This window comes from Monodelphis domestica, chromosome 2 (assembly GCF_027887165.1).
Source record: "Monodelphis domestica isolate mMonDom1 chromosome 2, mMonDom1.pri, whole genome shotgun sequence".
NCBI classification, from domain to species: domain Eukaryota; kingdom Metazoa; phylum Chordata; class Mammalia; order Didelphimorphia; family Didelphidae; genus Monodelphis; species Monodelphis domestica.
The window spans coordinates 212,053,024-212,071,211 of NC_077228.1; the positions used below are offsets into that span (position 1 = coordinate 212,053,024).

Below are 18,188 nucleotides of genomic sequence, written 5' to 3' on the forward strand. Positions count from 1 at the left end.
ATTCTATCATTTTGTGAACCTTCTTCTCACAGAAGTGGCAGGTTACTGATTTATCCGTGAATTCCCACAAAGGGGCTATGGTCTCTCCCTTATTTTTCAATTGTCTCTTTAACATTTCAATTTCTTTCTTTAAGTCTTCCACTAACATATTGTGTTCCTCAGGTCTTTTTACACAACCTTTATAAACATAGGTTGCTACTCTCCTCAATTCTTCGAGGTCCATACAGTCCCAATTAGGACAGTTGATTAGCCATTTCAAAATCCCCACTCACCATCGCCATGCTCCCCAACAGGGCCAACAAGAGAGTGGGACCTCCACGCCCCTGCCTAATAGCCCCTGTCTACAGGAAATATGTAAGGACAGAAAGTCAGTGGGCTCCCAGGAAATGTAGTTCTTTTTTAGGGTAACAAATTTTCAATTATACAAACCAATACATGGTATTGATTCTAAGATGGTTTAAATAAAAAAAAAAGATTTGAATTTGAAGATCTTCTCATATGTTAACTACTCATTAATACTGGTTTATCAGAGCAATAAAAATGTTACAACCCCTAATATCATGATGATCTAAAATAGAGTTTTCTGCTCTTGTAAATACAAAATATCATTCTTGATAAGTGTTTGAAAAAGAATTTCAAGTAGCAATATCAATGGCATCACAACTGAGAGAAAAACAAACATCTATTATTTGGTTTAGTGGATAAATTAACAAGGGCCTTGGAACAATGAAAACATGTGTCCTGCCTCTGACACATACTAGCTATGTGACAGTGGCTATGTAATTTTTTTTTTTAACTCTTACCCTCTGTCTTAGAATCAATATTAAGTATCCATTCCAAGCAGAAGCAAAAGCACTAGCAATTGGGATTAAGTGGCTTGCCCAGGGTAATACACAAGGATCCCCATTGTCCACATATTGACTAAGAAAATCACATATTAGTACTACCTTCGTTTTACATCCTAATTTATTTTACTCAACATCTTCCAATTACACTTTAATTTTTTAACTGCTGGACCTAGGAGGCTCCACAAATGTTCTACACATACGCTCCAGACAACTCTCTGAGAATATAAATTGCAGAAAAGATACTGACCTTCCCTTATTACCGGAGGGAGTTTTTTCATCCTCAGAGTCTCTCTTGGTTTCTTTCTCTGTCTCTGTCACTGTCTCTTCCCCTCTGTTTCTGCCTCTCTTTCTATTTGTCTGTCTGTTTCTCTGTCTCAGACAGAAACAAAGAAATAATCTGTCCCTGTCTCTTTGTTTCTTTCTCTATCTCTGTTCCTGTCTGTCTCTGCTTCTGTCAATCTGTTTCTGACTGTCACTCTGTTTCTGTCCCTCACTGTTTCTCTCACTCTGCCTGTTTCTGTCTCTCTGTCTCTGTCTCTCTCAAACTTTTATATGGTATCTTGTATCTGGGCCCTGGCTCTCCTGTCTGAATGCACACTCTTGCTCTTTGAAGGATCTTCAGTGCTAGGCACGTGCTAAGTGCTTAATGACTGTAGGAAGAGCAAGGCCGGAAATAGCCACCATTTGTCACCAGGCCTGGGAAAGCACCTAATCAAGGCCGGGCAGGAGAGAATGACACAGAACAAGAAAACCAGGGAGGGAAGGAGGGACGTGAAGTAGAAGCATGACCCGGCCCAGGCAGAGCCTGAGCAAAGCAAGGAGCAGAGACAGACAGGAAGTGGGTGGGGAACCGGGAAAGGTTCGAAGCTCCAAACCTTAGGGAAAAGCTTTGGTCAGACTCGGTGTCTGGTCTGGAGCGCTGGGTGTGGTGGTTGGTGGCTTCGGAAGCCCGCCCCCTAGCTCAGCCCTAAGTGGGAGGAGAGAGCCGGTAAGAAAGTTCAGTGTCATCTCCGAGGCCTAGGACTTAAAGGAAGGGAAGATCCTAGGAGAGGGAGCCGGCTGCACTCCCTCCTCCCCACGTCTAGAAACCTGTTGGCTCTCAGCTACACCCCCTGGACTTCCCTTCCTGGGCCCTGGAGCTTCTCCTCTGGCCAGGCGAAAGAATGGCTACTCTGGGGCTGGAGGAGAAGCTGGTCTGTGTCATCTGCCTGGAGCTGTACCAGGAAGCGGTCACTCTGCTCTGCGGCCACAACTTCTGCCGTAAGTGCATCGAAGACTACTGGGACCGCGGGGAGATCGACTGCCCTCACTGCCGGACCCTGTTCAAGCTGCGCCCCGCACTGCACAAGAACGGGGCTCTGTGTGAAGTGGTGGAGTCCCTGCGGGCGGCTGAAGGGCAGCCGGCGGCGACGGAGCCCGCGCTCGGCCCGTGCCCCGCAGCCCGGTGCCCTCGTCACGGGCGAGCCCTGGAGCTCTATTGCAGGACGGAGAAACGGTGCATCTGCTGCGTCTGCACCGTGGGTCAGTGCGAGGGCCACTTGCGGGTCCTGGCTGATGTGGAGCGCAAGGAACAGGAGGTGAGGGAGGGGCGGGATGGGGACAGGGGGCGCAGAACCGGCACCATCCCGGACCGAGCCTCTACGCCGCCCGCCCATTCCAAACCAAACCCGTGCTACTCTGCATGCAGAGGCGGCTGGGGCGTTGAGTAGATAGAGGAGCACTAGACTAGGAGCTAGGAGACCCGCGTTCCAATTAGGTTCGGCTAGCCGTGTGATTGGAGCACGTCATTCAGCCACTCTAAGCCTCAGTTTTCCCATCTGTGAAATGTCGATAATTATGTCCTCCCACACCCACACCCACATCCAGGGAGTTTTATTCTATAGATCCAATGAAATGCAACGATTATTTTTTAAGTACAATATTTTGCGTACAAATTACAATGAACAGGCTAGGTGCTGGGGATAAAAAGACAAGACATAAAACAAATTCTGGCCCTTCTAAAGGTTTACCAGGTTACGTTAAAAAGTTAAAACAAAAATTAAAACTTTACCTTTCATCTTAGAATCAATCCTGTGTATTGGTTCCAAGGCAGAAGAGTGGTTAGGGTTAGGCAGTGAGGGTTAAGTGACTTGCTCAGGGTCACCCAACTAGGAAGTATCTGAGGTGGGATTAGAATCCAGGATCATCCCTCTCAGATCCACTGAGCCACCTTGATGCTCCCTACATTACATTTTAAGTATTTTTTTAATCCATAAAACCAAATGAGAAACACTCTTAGATATGTGCCATTGAGGGCCATTGAGTCACTGATCTTGAATTAATGTCACTTCAGTTCATCCAATGGCTTTCAAAGACATCCATAATGATCAAGGACATTTTCTGCACTTCATCTAAAACTTCTGACTGATTTTCAATAAAATGCTGTACTTACCTGGGTAAGGTATTGGGGATTAGTATCTTGACTCTTACATTAAGTGGGGTGGGATAATAGACCTACTAACTCAGTAGCATTTACCCCCACAGACAAAATGTATAACAGAAGAAAAAAAGTTGTGCAGAAAGATAATCATTTTGCTTTTAAAAACATATTTTCTTGTGCCCCAAACCCCAGATATAAATATATGTATGTATACTGTGACAAGGAAATCACTTTAAAAGACTGATATATATTAATTTAAGGTTGCCAAGGAATTCAGCTATGTAATTCCTAAATGAAAACTCAAGTCAGCAGTCAACCTTTTATGGAGTTTAATTACAAACAGGAGGAAGAAAGGTATTAGAGATAGAGAGAGAGAGGGAGAGAGAAAGGGGAGAGAAGGGAATAGGGCTTAAATACCCCTTCTGTTTAGGCTGAGCCAAAAGGCCCAAGCCCTTAGAGAGCTGAGGCAAAGAAAAGAGATCAGTCCCTATCACTCACGTGACCAAAATGGAGAAACAGTCTCAGGGGCCTCCACCTCCAGCTTCCTTCAGAGCAAGCTTCTCAGAGCACAACCTCTCAGAGCAAAACCTCTCCAACCAACCTCTCCTAGTCCTCAGACCCCACTATCTTTAAGGAAACCATCCAAGTTCCCTCCCCTCAGTTCTCACATCTACCAATCACTGTCCATGTCTTCCCTGTGCCAATGGTGGCTCTAGCTTAACCCAGGACCGCCCAGAGGTCTGTGGCTTTGCACATGTCTGTTGAAGGTCATATTTTCAAATAATTAAATCTTGATCCTTTGCTGCAGCCTTCCTAAATCCTGTTACCCTGAGTAGGGTAGAGATTGGAATAATTAAATTTTGATCTATGCTGCAGCCCTTCCTAAATCCTGTTACCCTGAGTAGGGTGGAGATTGGAATAATTAAATTTTGATCTATGCTGCAGCCCTTTCCATTGTTCAGCAAAAGGTTTCTGTCCTAAAGTAATCTTAATAAGGGAGGAGGAGGAACCTCCCTTGCCAATGGGGTTCACATTCCAATAAAGTTCCCACTATCAGTAGGAAATTCCCTACAAGCATGAAATTTCCCAATGGTGAAATTTCCAACATTTATAAGTCTAAGAAATTTTAAGGTTTACAATACACACACACACACACACACACACACACATATATATATGTATATATATACACACACACATATAATAACAATATCTCCCATATTATATATATGGGCAGCTAGGTAGAACACTTGACCTGGAGTTAGGAAGACCTGACATGCACATGCACGCTCCTATATAATTATATATACATAGCTATATCTCTATATACATGTATATATGCATATCTGTATCTATAGATCTAGGTAGATGTGTACAGATAAATCTATCTATGTCTATCTATCCATCTATCTATCTATCCATCCATCCTTTTCTATCTATCTTTGTCCATCTATCTATCCATCTAATCTATCTTATCTATCTATCCATCCATCTATCTATCTCTCTGTCCATCTCTGTATCTATCTATCTGTCCATCCATCCATCCATCTATCTGTCTGTCTATCTGTCTGTCTGTCTGTCTATCTGTCTATCTACCTACCTATCCAAAGAGGAAGAAGAGACCACTAACACCTCAGGAAAGCTGTGAGGCACATGAGCTGAGCCTGGAAGGAAGCTAGGGTTCTGAGTGGGAAGCTTGAGGAAGCACATGTGGGAAAGCATGTGGGCAGGAGGTGGAATGGTGAGTTTAGAGAGGAGCAGGTGGGTCACTTTGCTTATCTCTTTGTGCTGAGGCCTCTGGGGAATTGACCCCAGGGAATACTGGGGATTAGAGTACTGGAGGGATATGTGACAACATTTTAAGAAGCAATGTTTCTGGGTATTAATTTATTAATTGACCTATCAAAAGGAATTTGATGAAATGATTCTCTGGATAGTCAAAGACCCCATTTCCTCTGGTGTGGGTCCTTAAGTAAAATGTAAGTCCCTCCTTTGAAGATCCCCAAAACATCTCTGACTAGTAAATAGTTAACAGGGAGGTGGTTCATCAAAACTTTCAACCTCTCCCCAACCCAATAGGTGAGGTGAGTGGTCATGTAATTAATTAGCTGGAAGAGAATCTTTGTCTCCATCTATTAATTAGGTTTTATTGGAAGGAAACATTCCTGAGAGTTCCTAAGAACAAAGGAGATGTAAAAGTCCACAGACCTATTGGATATTCTCAATCTAGGACCCAGGTATAAAAATAATACAGTATGTATAAAAAATAAATTTTCACAGGGAGAAAGAATGAGAGGAGCCAGAACCCTTGCCTTTTGCCTAGATCTAGTGCCTAGGTTAGAAGTCATAGAGATATTTACATATGTTTAGGACAAGGGTTTGTTTATTTAAAAAAAAGAAAACATTACCCTTCTATCTTGGACTCTCTCGTGTTTTGGTTGTAAGGCAGAAGAGTAGTAAGGGCTAAGCAATAGGGGTAAATGACTTGCCCAGGATCACACAGCTAATCAGTATCTGAGGCCACATTTGAACCCAGGACTTCTTTTCTATAGGCCTGGTTCTCGATACCCTGAGCCACCTGGCTGCCCCCAGCATAAAGATTTTTAATGACTTGTGTTATGAACCAATTGGACAATCTGTTGAAATCTATGAACCCCTTCTCAGAATAATGTTTTAGTGAAAACAAAGATGTATTTTTTTTCTCATCCAAGTTAATGGACCATCTGAAATCTGAGGACCCCAAATTAAAAACCTCTTGCTTAATACTTTCCAGATGCCATGAGCTTGATCTCCACAGAATGGTAGGTCTTATTATGCCCATTTTACAGATGAAGCATCAGAGGCCCAGAAGGGGAAGTGAATTACCCAAGGTCACACATAATAAATGATCTCAAATCTCAGGTCTTCTGATTTTCAAGCTAGTGCTTTTCCAACTCCTGCTCTAATATTGTCATTGGTCAGTGGTCAAGGGTAGAAAGAGAACTCAGGACTTACGCCCCAGCCCTGGACCCTCTCTTGCCTTTTTGTCTCACTGGTATTGCAGAAATGGCTGAAGGAGCAGCTGGAGGAAAATCAGAATCAGAAAATCAAGATTGATGAGCAACTTAAGGAATTGCAGGATGAGACTGACAGGATCCAGGTAATTACATAGCCTTTCCTGACATCTCCAGAATCACTACTCTTCATCTCTGGAAAAGAAAAAGTTTATTTTTAATTATGAATATGACAAATGTGGACATGAGCATAACAGAAAAAAAGGAATTGCTTGTGAAACCTTATGTAATTTACTGGGGGGGTTTAAATCTTTATTTTCTGTCTTAATAACAACTCTAAGACAGAAAGGCAAGGGCTAGGCAAAGAGGGTTAAATGACTTGCCCAAACCAAGGTCCCACAGCTAGGAAATATCTGTGCCAGGTTTGAATCCAGGTCATCCTGATCCCAGGCCTCTATCCACTGAGCCACCTAGATGCCACAACTTGCTGTTATTGTTGTTGTTGTTGTTGTTTTAAACCCTTACTTTCTGATCTTAGAATCAGTAGTTAGTAATTAAGCCTTGGTTCCAAGGCAGAAGAGCAGTAAGGGCTAGGCAATAGGGGTTAAGTGACTTGCCCAAGGTCACACAGTTAGGAAGTATCTAAGGTCCTTCCTTCTCTAGGTCTGGTTTTCAATCTATTGAGCCACCTAGCTTTTTGTCAACAAATTATTCTTCATACTTTGCTACATTATCTCCCTTAACATGACTTACAAGCAAGTCACTCCAAGCCTCAGTTTCCTTAGCAGTAAAATGAGAACAATAACACACCGAGAGGGCTATTTTGAGGAAAGCACTCTGCAAATTTTGAAGGTGTGAGGGACCAATATTTAATTCACCAGATAGGATAGGACCAGACAGGTTCTTATGTCCTTCTGATGCTGAGCCCTGGACAAATCTTTCAGGGACCCCAGCCTTTCCCTGCTCTGTTCTACCTCCCCTAAAATGGACCCCACTCTGCTTAGTGCCCTAGGGCTGTGTCTCAGGCCAGGCCCACCTCCACAGCCCCCATCCTGAGATTCCTTCTCTGCCAACTCAGAATTCGGCCAACACTCAGGCCGTGGCCATCTCTGAAAAAGTCACTTGTCTGCTGCGGACCCTTGAAGCACGGCGGGATAAGGCACTCCAGAACATCGAACGGGAAAAGATGGCTGTCCTGGCCCAAGCCAAGGAGACCAAACAGTGTCTTCAGGACCACCTGGAGCTCCTGGCACAGAACACCCAGCAGATCCAAGAGCTGCTGACCTGCCCCAATGATGTGGGCTTCCTCCAGGTACGCAGAAGTAGAGCGAGGGGTGAGGATGGGGGGTGAGGAGGCAAAATCACAAAGGGGTGCAAAGAAGGCTTGGGTGAGGGAAGGATTCCTTGACCCAGGGACACCTCAGATCTGATGCCTGACGGTCCCATGTCCCTGGTGGTTCAGAGGTCTCCACTTCTGACACTTCCTGGGTCTTTGGCATCAGCGCCCTCACTGAAGTGGGATGAAGATGTCCATCAGCTGAACGAGCTGAAGAAGATGCTAGACCAAATCTATCAACTCCTGCTGAGGAACGAGACTGGCCCTGGGATGCCTAGAGACGTTGATCCTGGTTTCAAGGGTAAGGCTGACCTTCTCCCCTTGATGCCTTTGACCAGTGTCCCTCTTCCCTCACAGCCTGGGACCCCAGTGACCAGGCCAAAGTTCTTTTCCTACAAGTCCTACAAAACAGTGACTCCCTATTGCCCAAGCCCTCTGCTTTTTGCAGGGCTTCTCCCTTGGAATAGAAGGCCCCGTCCTCTAATTCTAGTGGTCGGTTTGACCCTTAGAGCACAGAGGACCCTTGGAACTGTTATAAGGAAATATAATTTGGATAGGGGGAAGGGAAGTAATACAGAGGGAAAAACATATCAATATTGAATTTATTTTAACATAGCAGGGATGAAGGAAAGGGAAAAGCTAAATTCTTTACCCACTATATAAATCCTATCCGACTTATTCTAAACTAAACCCTAAGTCATCTAAAAGCAAGTCCAACAGGGGATGGGGTCAGTTTCTCACAAAGAGTCCTTGAGGAGCCAGAAGCAGGAATCCAGCTGATGTCTTCAGTTGTCCCAGCAGGGTAGTGATCTATTCTCCAGTCTGGCTGTCCACCAGGAAGACTGGAGTAGCTAGGAGATCCTCAAGGCCTCCTGTTTGATGGATGGGCTCAAGATGACTCAGAATTGCACCTTTTCTCAGGTCCAGAGTGACAGCTGGGGAACTGTCTCTTCAACTGTTTGCAATCCTGACAGCCCCGGGAGAATTCTGAGTCTCACGCCCTGTCAATCATTCCTTGCCCAAGTTTTCTTTTCCTTTGCTACAGAACCGACCCCAGGACCAGTGTGCCGTCTGAGGAAGGAACTGAGACAGAGTAAGCCTATTCTATGTCTATATATATATAGGGAGAGATATACAGATAAATATATGTATGAATATATAAATAGAAATAAATAGATAAACATCTACAAAGGTCTATAAATGTGTACAAATGTATAAAGATGTATAAATATGTAAATACAAATATGCATGAATATATACATATGTGTGAATATGTAAATATCTATATCTATAAGTAAATCTAAATATATAATATAAATATAGACATAAATAAACTTATAAATAGACCTATAAATATATATGAATATATAAATATAAATGTGTATACATAAATAGATAATATAAATGTATAGATATAAATACATACATATATACATATAAATAAGTATATAAATAAACATATAAACAAACTTACAAATATGTGTGAATATATAAATATGTATAAGTAAATATAAATATATAATATAAATGTATAGATATAAATACATACATATATAAGTAAGCATATAAATAAACTTATAAACAAACATATAAATATATGTGAATATATAAACAAATATATAAATATGTATCAATAAATAAAAATAGACAAATATAAATAAATATATGTCTGTGTGTGTACATGTGTAAATGTGGCTATCATTCATGCACGTCCTGTCCGTGCTGGTTATTGTCCCTTTGAGGCTGTTCTTTGGGTCTCACTCAGCTCCGGGAAAGAGCATCCTGGGAATCCCCAGGACTGGCGGGACAGGGAAGCCACCCTTGGGAGGACCATTGAGGAACAAGGAGGCCCCTCACCCCTGTGCCTGTCTATCCCTCTTCTCACAGATTATCGCAATCTCACCTTTGACCCTGACACGGCCAACCATCACTTCCACCTATCCCGCCAAAACCAGCGGGTAAAGCATGACTCTGGCTCCCAGCTCGACACCCAGCCCGGGAGGTTCCAGCTATGGCAGGTGCTGTGTGCCCAGAGCTTCGAAGCAGGAAAGCACTACTGGGAGGTGGAAGTGTCGGACCATTCGGTGACGCTGGGTGTCACCTACCCTGAACTTGCACGGAAAAACGTGCCCGGGCAGACAGACAACATCGGGAGGAATCGTCACTCCTGGGGGCTCCGCGTGCAGGAGGAGGGCTGTCAAGCCTGGCACGATGGGAAGGTCCAGCGACTTCTGGGCACCCCTGGGCACCTTCTGGGAGTGGAGCTGGATCTGTCCGTGGGACGCCTCTCCTTTTACAGCTTGGAGCCGCGGGTCCAGCTCCTCCACGTCTTTGACGCCTTCTTTACCCAGCCTCTCTCCCCTGTCTTCTGGCTCTGCGAAGGCAGAACCATCACCCTGTGCCAGGTGGCCGGGGCCAAGCCGTGTTCTGGGCCCCAGGGAGAGACGCTTGGTCCCAGAAGAACAGTAGCTAACGAAGCTGGGGCTGGGGGTGGGGGGAGCCCAGATAAATAAATAGTGGTTATGTTGAAGAAACAGCAGGGACCAAGCTTAGGTCCAGATGTGAAGCCCCTGTGCCTGCTTTTCAGCAAATCCTGTTCTTTTTGAAGCCTCAGTTTCCCCATTTGTGATGCCTGGATGTGTGTTTGTTTCCACCCCCACCCTCCCCTTCCTCTCAGCATATTGACTGCTTGAATACTAGAAGGAACCACAGAGCAGAGAAAAAACCTCTTCCAAGTTTGGACAGTCTTAGCGTAGAGGTGGAGAAATGTTCCAAACATTTCTTCTCTGGTTGCTTTCACGTTGTTATGTTTTGTTTTTTTAACCCATAATTTTGGGGTTACTTTCTTACATCCTGTGAATTTTATTTTGTGCATTTTGAACACATTTTTCCTAAAAGGAGATCATTAGCTTCTAGACTCAGTACTGTGTATTGCTTCCAAGGCAGAAGAGAGGTAAAGGTTAAGCAATGGGGGTTAAGTGACTTGCCCAGGGTCACACAGCTAGGAAGTATCTGATGCCAGATTTGAACCCAGGACCTCCTGCCTCTAGGCCTGACTCTCAATCCACTGAGCCACCCAGCTGTCCCCTCTGTTACTTTGTGTTAGAAAAGAAATTGTTGGGTTTTCTGTCTGACCTTCATAGAATGGCAGGAACAGGGATGAGAGAAGAATAAAATGTGGGCCTGGGGAGGTCGGCAAGGACACAGGCAGTCTCATAAATTAATCACAGGATTTAAAGCTGGGAGCTCTAGAGACAGCCCTCAAGTTCAAGCCTTTCATTTTATAAAGAAGGAACCTGAGGCATAGACGAGCTGACTACCCCAGTCAAGCCACCCATCTCTTCCAACTCTTTCTGCTCTCTCTCAATTCAGAGCTGTGAAATGGGGATAGGATGGAAGAAGTAATCTTAAGGACCTTCCAAGGGGGTTAAGTAAAACACATGTACACATAAATTAAGAATGTTTACAAATGGAAAGTGAGGTGGCTCAATGTATAGAGAGCCAGGCCTAGAGATTGGAAGTCCTGGGTTCAAATGTGGCCTCAGACACACTCAGATCACACTGAGCTGTGTGATCCTGGGCAAGTCACTTAACCCCCATTGCCCAGCCCTCCAAGACTCTTCTGTCTTGGAGGCAATACTCAGTAGAGTTTCTAAGATGGAAGGAGAGGGTTTAAAAAAAGAAGAATTTACACATGGGTTTAGGGGTTGCCTCAGGAATAGCCTCTAATTTGAGAGTTCAGGGAGTAGGCCTTCCACAGCTGCGATTCTTAACCTGAGTGTCTATAAACTTTAAAAAATATATTTTGATAACTTTTTTAAAAATTGGTTTTCATTATGATCTTGTAAATTGTATTTTGTGCATTTAAAAAATATATTTTTCCTAAAAGGGTGTCAGACTCCTCAAAGGTTTGGGTCACTAAAAAGGATACAATTCTCTCTACCCTAAAAAGACAGAGGGTGGTGGTCCAAGCACCAGCTCTTGGAAAAAAAGAGCAACCACAAGACCTACTTTAGAGTGCAGAGCCTTGATCTTGTGGGAGATGGGGATTTGGGGGGAGAAGAAGGAAGCCCAGACTTTAACACCCTGTCTTCTCCTCACTGTTATAGGGAGCTGTTACAACAGGTCAAGTGGGATGGAAAGGGAAGAATGAAAGAGCAGGTAAGTGTCACAGTGGATTGAGAGTCAGGCCTAGAGATGGGAGGTCCTAGGCTCAAATCTGGCCTCAGACACTTCCCAGCTGTGTGACCCTGGGCAAGTCACTTAACCCCCATTGCCTAGCCCTTAGCACTCTTCTGCCTTGGAACCAATAACCAGTATTGATTCAAAGATGGAAGGTAAGGGTTTAAAAAAAAGAAAAGAAAGAAAGGGGAAGAAAGAAAGAGAGAGAGAAAGGGATAAAGAAACTGAGAAAAGAAAGAGAAAGGGAGAAAGAAAAGAAAAAAGGTAGGAAGCAAAGAAAGAAAAAGGGAAGGAGAGAAAGAAGGGAAGGAAGAAAGAAAAAGAAAGAAAGAAAAAGTAAGAGAGAAAGAAAGAAAGAAAAAGAAAGAAAGAAAGAAAGAAAGAAAGAAAGAAAGAAAGAAAGAAAGAAAGAAAGAAAGAAAGAAAGAAAGAAAGAAAGAAAGAAAGAAAGAAAGAAAGAAAGAAAGAAAGAAAGAAAGAAAGAAAGAAAGAAAGAAAGAAGGAAAGAAGGAAAGAAAGAAAGAAAGAAAGAAAGAAAGAAAGAGGAAGAAAAGAAAAATGAAGGGGAGAAAAGGAAAGAAAAAAGGAAAGGAAAGAAAGAAAAAGGGAAAAGGAGAGAAAGAAGGAAAAGAAGAAAGAAAAGGAAAGAAAGGAAGGGGAAGGAAAGAGAGAAAGAAAAGAGGAAGGAAATAGAAAAGAAAGAGGAAAGAGGGAAAGAAAAAAGGGAAGAAGGAGAGGAAGAAAGAAAGAAAAATTGATTCTGAAGGGACCTACTGTGAGAGATTTATGTGTTTTCTATATCTATTTAGGAGCTGCTGTGAGTCTTTTCTGCCCAAGGGAAACAAAGGCTGGCCTGTTTCTCCCCATCTTCCCTAAATTAAATGTTTACACAGCAGCATATGCCCCAAAATAGTCAGCAGAATGCAAACTTTCTGGTGTGAGTCAAACATTGAGGTCAAGAGGAGTAAATGGATTATGGGGCTAGGTGGGGTCAGCCAGGGAAGATGTGCCAAGGAACTGATTCTGGGGTGTTTATATGGAAGTCTATATGGAAGGGGCATGAAGGAGCCCCTTCCCTGCCCCATGTTGGGGTGGCTCCGTGTTTGTCCTGACTCCTTTAGCCTGGTGGATCTCGCCCAGGCTCCTTAGGCATCTGGCGTGATGCTGACAAGCCTCAGCCTCAGTCTCAGTCTCTGCTTCCCAACACCTACCCAATGTGAGTGAGGGAAAGATGGGACAACTTTCTCATTTCCTGCAGTCAGGTCAAGGGGCCTCCAGTTCTACGGATGAGGAGCTTCTTGGGAGACCAAGAGATCTCTGAGAGCCAGAGACTCAGCTTCTGCCAATCTGGGATCTGAGTTATCAAAATAGCAGCAATAACCATAATAACAGTGTGTCCAGGAAATTCATTCCCTCCCCCTCCTGAGTAGCCTGACCTGTCCTTTAGCATTCCTCACAACACAGTTATGCCAGGTTTCATCCATTTGGGGCTGTATGTCAATAAAAGGGAGGGGGCAGGTCTTTTCTGGGCTGAGGTCTTCAGAGGTTAAGGGATCCAATGAGGGTCACACAATTATTGAGTGTTGAATCAAAATTAGAATTCAGGTTTTCCTAACTTCTGGTCCAGCCATAATGCCATCCAGCTATAGAAATTAGGGCTCTTCATAGCTATAATTGGTATGAAAGTTTATTGAGTTTGAGGAATTTAAAAATGGGGAGATCTGATCACTCCCCCCCCCAATTCCATTCCTTTATTTGGCAGCAAATGCCTCTACAAATGAGGGATTTTGCAATAAACCATCCACACTGAAATGGAGGAAACCCTCACATAAGATTTCAATGTCTAATGGAGATTTATTTTAATAAATTGATATTTTTTGCATTTATTTCATTTTTACATTGCTGAGATTTTCTCTTATCACCCCAAGTTATCTCCATTAAAAATAAATCCTTGCTTTTTATTTTAGTAGCAAATCTAAGACAGAAAAGGAAAGGCTAGACAATGGATTAAAGTGACTCACCCAGGGTCACACAGCTAAGACGTATCTGAGGCCAAATTTGAACCCAGGTCCTCCCAATTCCTGGACTGGAGCTCTTTCCACTGTGCTACCTAGCTGCCTCACCCAAGTTACCTTTTAAAACAAGTAATTTCTTTAAGGGGAGAAAGAAAAAAAATTCAGTCACCCAAATATCAAAAAAATTTGATGTTATATACAGTGTTCCACACCTCTGGACCCCAAGCTCTACAAAGGAGTTAAGAAATAGGAGAGACATCTCTTATGTCTCTTCTTTGGGGCCAAGATTATTCTTTATAATTTCATGAGAGGGCAACGAGGTGGCTCAATGAACTGAGAGCCAGACCAAGAAATCAGAGGTCTTGGATTCAAATTGACTTCAGACACTTTCTGGCTGTGTGACCCTGGGCAAGTCTCTTAACTACCATTGCCTAGCCCTTACCACTCTTCTGCCTTGGAACCAATATATAGTATTGATTTTAAGATGGAAGGTAAGGATTTTAAATAATAATAATAATAATAATTCACAACATTTAGTCTCAATTGTGATCCTTGCTGTTTAAAAAAATCCTTATATAGATGGGAGGTCCTAGGTTCAAATCTGGCCTCAGACACTTTCCAGCTGTGTGACCCTGGGCAAGTCTCAACTCCCCATTGCCTAACCCTTACCATCCTTCTGCCTTACAATCAATATGCAGTATTGATTCTAAGAAGGAAGGTAATGATTTTAATAATAATAATTTACAACATTTAATCTTGATTTGTGACCCTTGCTGTTTAAAAAATCATTATATAGATGGAAGATTCTGGGTTCAAATCTGGCCTCAGACAGTGTCTAGCTGTATGACCCCAAGTGAGTCACTTAACCCCCATTTCCTATCTCTTACCACTGTTCTGCCTTGATTTTCAAGTTTCAAAAAAGATTTTTCATGTACAGAGATGACAGACTCAAGATACAGAATGAGACTTACTCTTTGGACATGGCAAAAAAAGAAGTTTGCTTTACTACCATCTAAATTTATTAAAATAAAATTTTTTTTCAGTGCTGGAGAGGGGAAATAGGAGAGGAAATAAATGCTTGTTCGTTTGAAAAACCAATTTTGAAAAACATCATTTAAATCTTATTCTTCTCACTGGCGGACAACAGAAGATCCAAGCCTGCCACTAGCCTTCAGGTGGGCACAATGGCAGCTTCAAAGATGGTTTCCCTGCCTTCCTTTTCTGGACAGGAAAACTCTCCTCTCTGATATATGTCAGGGATGCTCCCTCCCTTTGGAGGCTGCCCAGATGGTAACTAGGAGGGAGCTACTTGTTATTGTCTAGCTCTCCTTCCAACCCGGGAAGTTCTGAGCACAGGAATCGATGGAGGGTGATAAGTATGGAATGTTTTCTGATTTATTCAAGGTTGGCTAATAAGAGGGATAGAGAGAGTGACTGTCTGAGATGCCAGGAACCATGGGGCCAGCTGAGCTCAGATGGACCCTTATCTGGGGGGTTGTGGTAGAGTAAAGAGGAAGGGAGCTTCTGGGATGGTTTTAGAGGTGAAAACAAAAAGCGAAGGATGGCTGACATGAACTCCATGCCAACTATCAGACAAATGCCAGGCAGATGACTTCTGGGCTGTCTTCTCGGGGAGAAATCCAAAGCTTTGGTGCTCCTCCTCTCCTTGGGCTTCTCCATGCAGAATGTTAACTCAGATTCCATAAAAGAAAGGAAGAAAATTCCCCCATGATTGCCCTGAATCCTAGCAAGAGAATTAAGGTCGTCCTTACAAATATAGCTTTGTATAAACATGTATATGAAGATATATTCCATGGCAAGCAATATTCATTGGCTTCCATTCCTCAGAGAGAGGAGCTCTTGGAGTTGCAAAATTCGAAGATTCAGAGCCATATTGTTATATAGAACCACAGACCAGACATTAGAGAAAGCATTAAAGAAATCTAAAGAATTTCACTGACCTTGGCGTTGTATCCCAGGTCCCTTGTTTCTCACTCAATTGGTCAAAAGAATTTATTGAGGGGTAGCTGGTGGCTCAGTGGATTAAGAGTCAGGCTTAGAAAGGGGAGGTCCTGGATTCAAATCTGGCCTCAGACCCTTCCTAGCTGTGTGACCCTGGGCAAGTCACTTAACCCCCATTGCCTAACCCTTACTGCTCTTCTGCCTTGGAACTAATAGAGCGCATTTATTCTAAGACTAGAAAGTAAGAGTTTATTGAAGGGGCAGCTAGGTGGCTCAGTGGATTGAGAGTCAGGTCTAGAGAGGGGAGGTCCTGGGTTTAAATCCAGACTCTGACACTTCCTAGCTGTGTGACTCTAGGCAAGTGACTTCACCCCATTGCATAGCCTTGACCACTCCTCTGCCTTGGAACCAATAGAGAGTATTGATGGAAAGTACAACCTTCCCTTATTGGAACTAGACAAAGTGAACCAAAAAATAAATAAGAAAAAGGTAAGGAAGTGAATGAAATAAGAACTAATAGACTTCTAAGGAAAATTGAATAGGGACAAAAAGGAATATACCTTCTTTTTAGCAGCACGTGGTACATATACAAAGATTGACCCTGTACTAGGGCCATGATGGCGAACCCATGACAGGCATGTCAGCACTGACACATGTAGCCATTTTTGATGACACGTGGCTGCATGAGGCCACATACAGAGAAGTATGGGACCATCTGCCAAGAACATTTTTTTCTCTAAGTGACACACCACCTTAGTTATGCTCAGTTTTTTGGTATATTTTGACATACCAAGCTCAAAAAGGTTACCCATCACTATACTAGGGCATAAAAAAAATCACAAAAAAATGCAGAAAAGCAGAAATAATAAATACAACTTTTTCAGATTATAATGCAATAAAAATTATAACTAGTAAGAGTCCATGGAGAGGCAAATTTAAAATCAGTTGGAAACTAAATAATCTAAGATATGTAAAAAATAGACTCGAATACAGGACTACAATCCCCATGAGCCTTTGCTCCACTTCCCCAGAATGCCTTGTAATCTCACCTGGGCCGAGATCGAGAAGATATTTAAGCTGATTCAAAGGCTTTTGAGGGCTCTTGGCTCTTTTTGGACTTCCGTTTGGAGCAGGCTCATCTCTTGCGTGATGTGAGGTTATTTTGTCTAGGCCTCTGGCCTAGGCACATGTTTCTTACTTGTATGTTCTTTAATCTTTAGCCTTTAATAAACCTCTAAAAAATATAATACTCCTTGCAGAGAGAAACTAATTTCTACCTGCCTCAGTCTCCCCATATTCCTAAATTTTAACTGTTACAGATAAAAGGTAAGAATTTTAAATAATAATAATTTCACAACATTCAGTCTTGATTGTGATCCTTGCTGTTTAAAAAATCATTATATAGGGGGCAGCTGGGTAGCTCAGTGGATTGAGAGCCAGACCTAGAGATGGGAAGTCCTAGGTTCAAATCTGGCCTCAGACACTTCCCAGCTGTGTGACCCTGGGCAAGTCACTTGACCCCCATTGCCTAGCCCTTACCACTCTTCTGCCTTGGAGCCAATACACAGTATTGACTCCAAGACGGAAGGTAAGGGTTTAAAAAAAAAAATCATTATATAGACAGGAGGTCCGGGATTCAAATCTGGCCTCAGACTCTTCCCATCTATGTGACCCTGGGCAAGTCACTTGACTCCCATTTCCTAGCACTTACCACTCTTTTGCCTTGGAACTAATACACAGTATTGATTGTAAGATGGAAGGTAAGGGTTTTTAAAAAAGTGCAATATGGAGAAGTGGAGGCAGTAAGTGAAGATCGCTTCTTCTAGGAGTTTGGCAAAGAAAGGAATGACTGATACAGGATGATAACCTAAAAGATGTAATGTAAGGCTGGTTTGTTTGTTTTGAAAGGTATGGAATACCTGGCATTTTATTAGTCAAAGTTGAAAGAGTAAGGGGACAAAGAGAGATTAAATATTAGAAAGCGAGGTTGGGGGAGGGCAGCTAGGTAGTTTAGTGAATTGAGAGCCAAGTCTAGAGATCAGAGGTCCTGGGTTCAAATCTGGTCTCAGACTCTTCTCAATTGTGTGACCCTGGGCAAGTCCCATTGCCCATCCCTTACTGCTTTTCTGCCTTGGAGCCAATTCCAAGACAGAAGGTAAGAGTTTGTTGTTTTTTATTTTATAGATAGTCTCTGCCCTCACTGAGTGGGCAGTCTAATGGAGGAGACAACACACAAATGAATATGCATAAACTTGCTATATGGAGGACAAATAATAAATATATGTTTGTTGATTGAAATAATCATCCAAGGAAAAGTACTAGAATTAAGAGGGATTGGGAAGACTGGCTGAGGAAGAGAATTGATGGAAGCAGGGGAAGCCAGATGGGGAAGGAGAGGATTCCAAGCAGGAGTATAAGTAGAGAAAAGAATCC

The 18,188-nt window shown here is 42.9% G+C and overlaps 1 protein-coding gene across 1 annotated transcript; it reads left to right on the plus strand.

Moving 5' to 3' along the window:
• Positions 1–1,678: 1,678 nt before the first annotated feature.
• On the plus strand, positions 1,679–13,660 carry TRIM65 (tripartite motif containing 65). Its single transcript, XM_007482627.2, has 6 exons — positions 1,679–2,425; positions 6,311–6,406; positions 7,339–7,572; positions 7,723–7,897; positions 8,642–8,689; positions 9,484–13,660. Exons 1-6 carry the CDS (start codon positions 2,012–2,014, stop codon positions 10,107–10,109), a joined length of 1,593 nt encoding a protein of 530 aa, XP_007482689.2. The 5' UTR covers positions 1,679–2,011; the 3' UTR covers positions 10,110–13,660.
• The last annotated feature ends 4,528 nt before the right edge of the window (positions 13,661–18,188 follow it).

Bases quoted from the DNA above. Each gene is read 5' to 3' on its own strand.
- TRIM65 (XM_007482627.2), top strand. From the start codon at position 2,012: ATGGCTACTCTGGGGCTGGAGGAGAAGCTGGTCTGTGTCATCTGCCTG. The intron at 6,407-7,338 runs GTAATTACATAG...CTGCCAACTCAG, and splicing joins ATGAGACTGACAGGATCCAG to AATTCGGCCAACACTCAGGC. The intron at 7,898-8,641 runs GTAAGGCTGACC...CCTTTGCTACAG, and splicing joins CGTTGATCCTGGTTTCAAGG to AACCGACCCCAGGACCAGTG.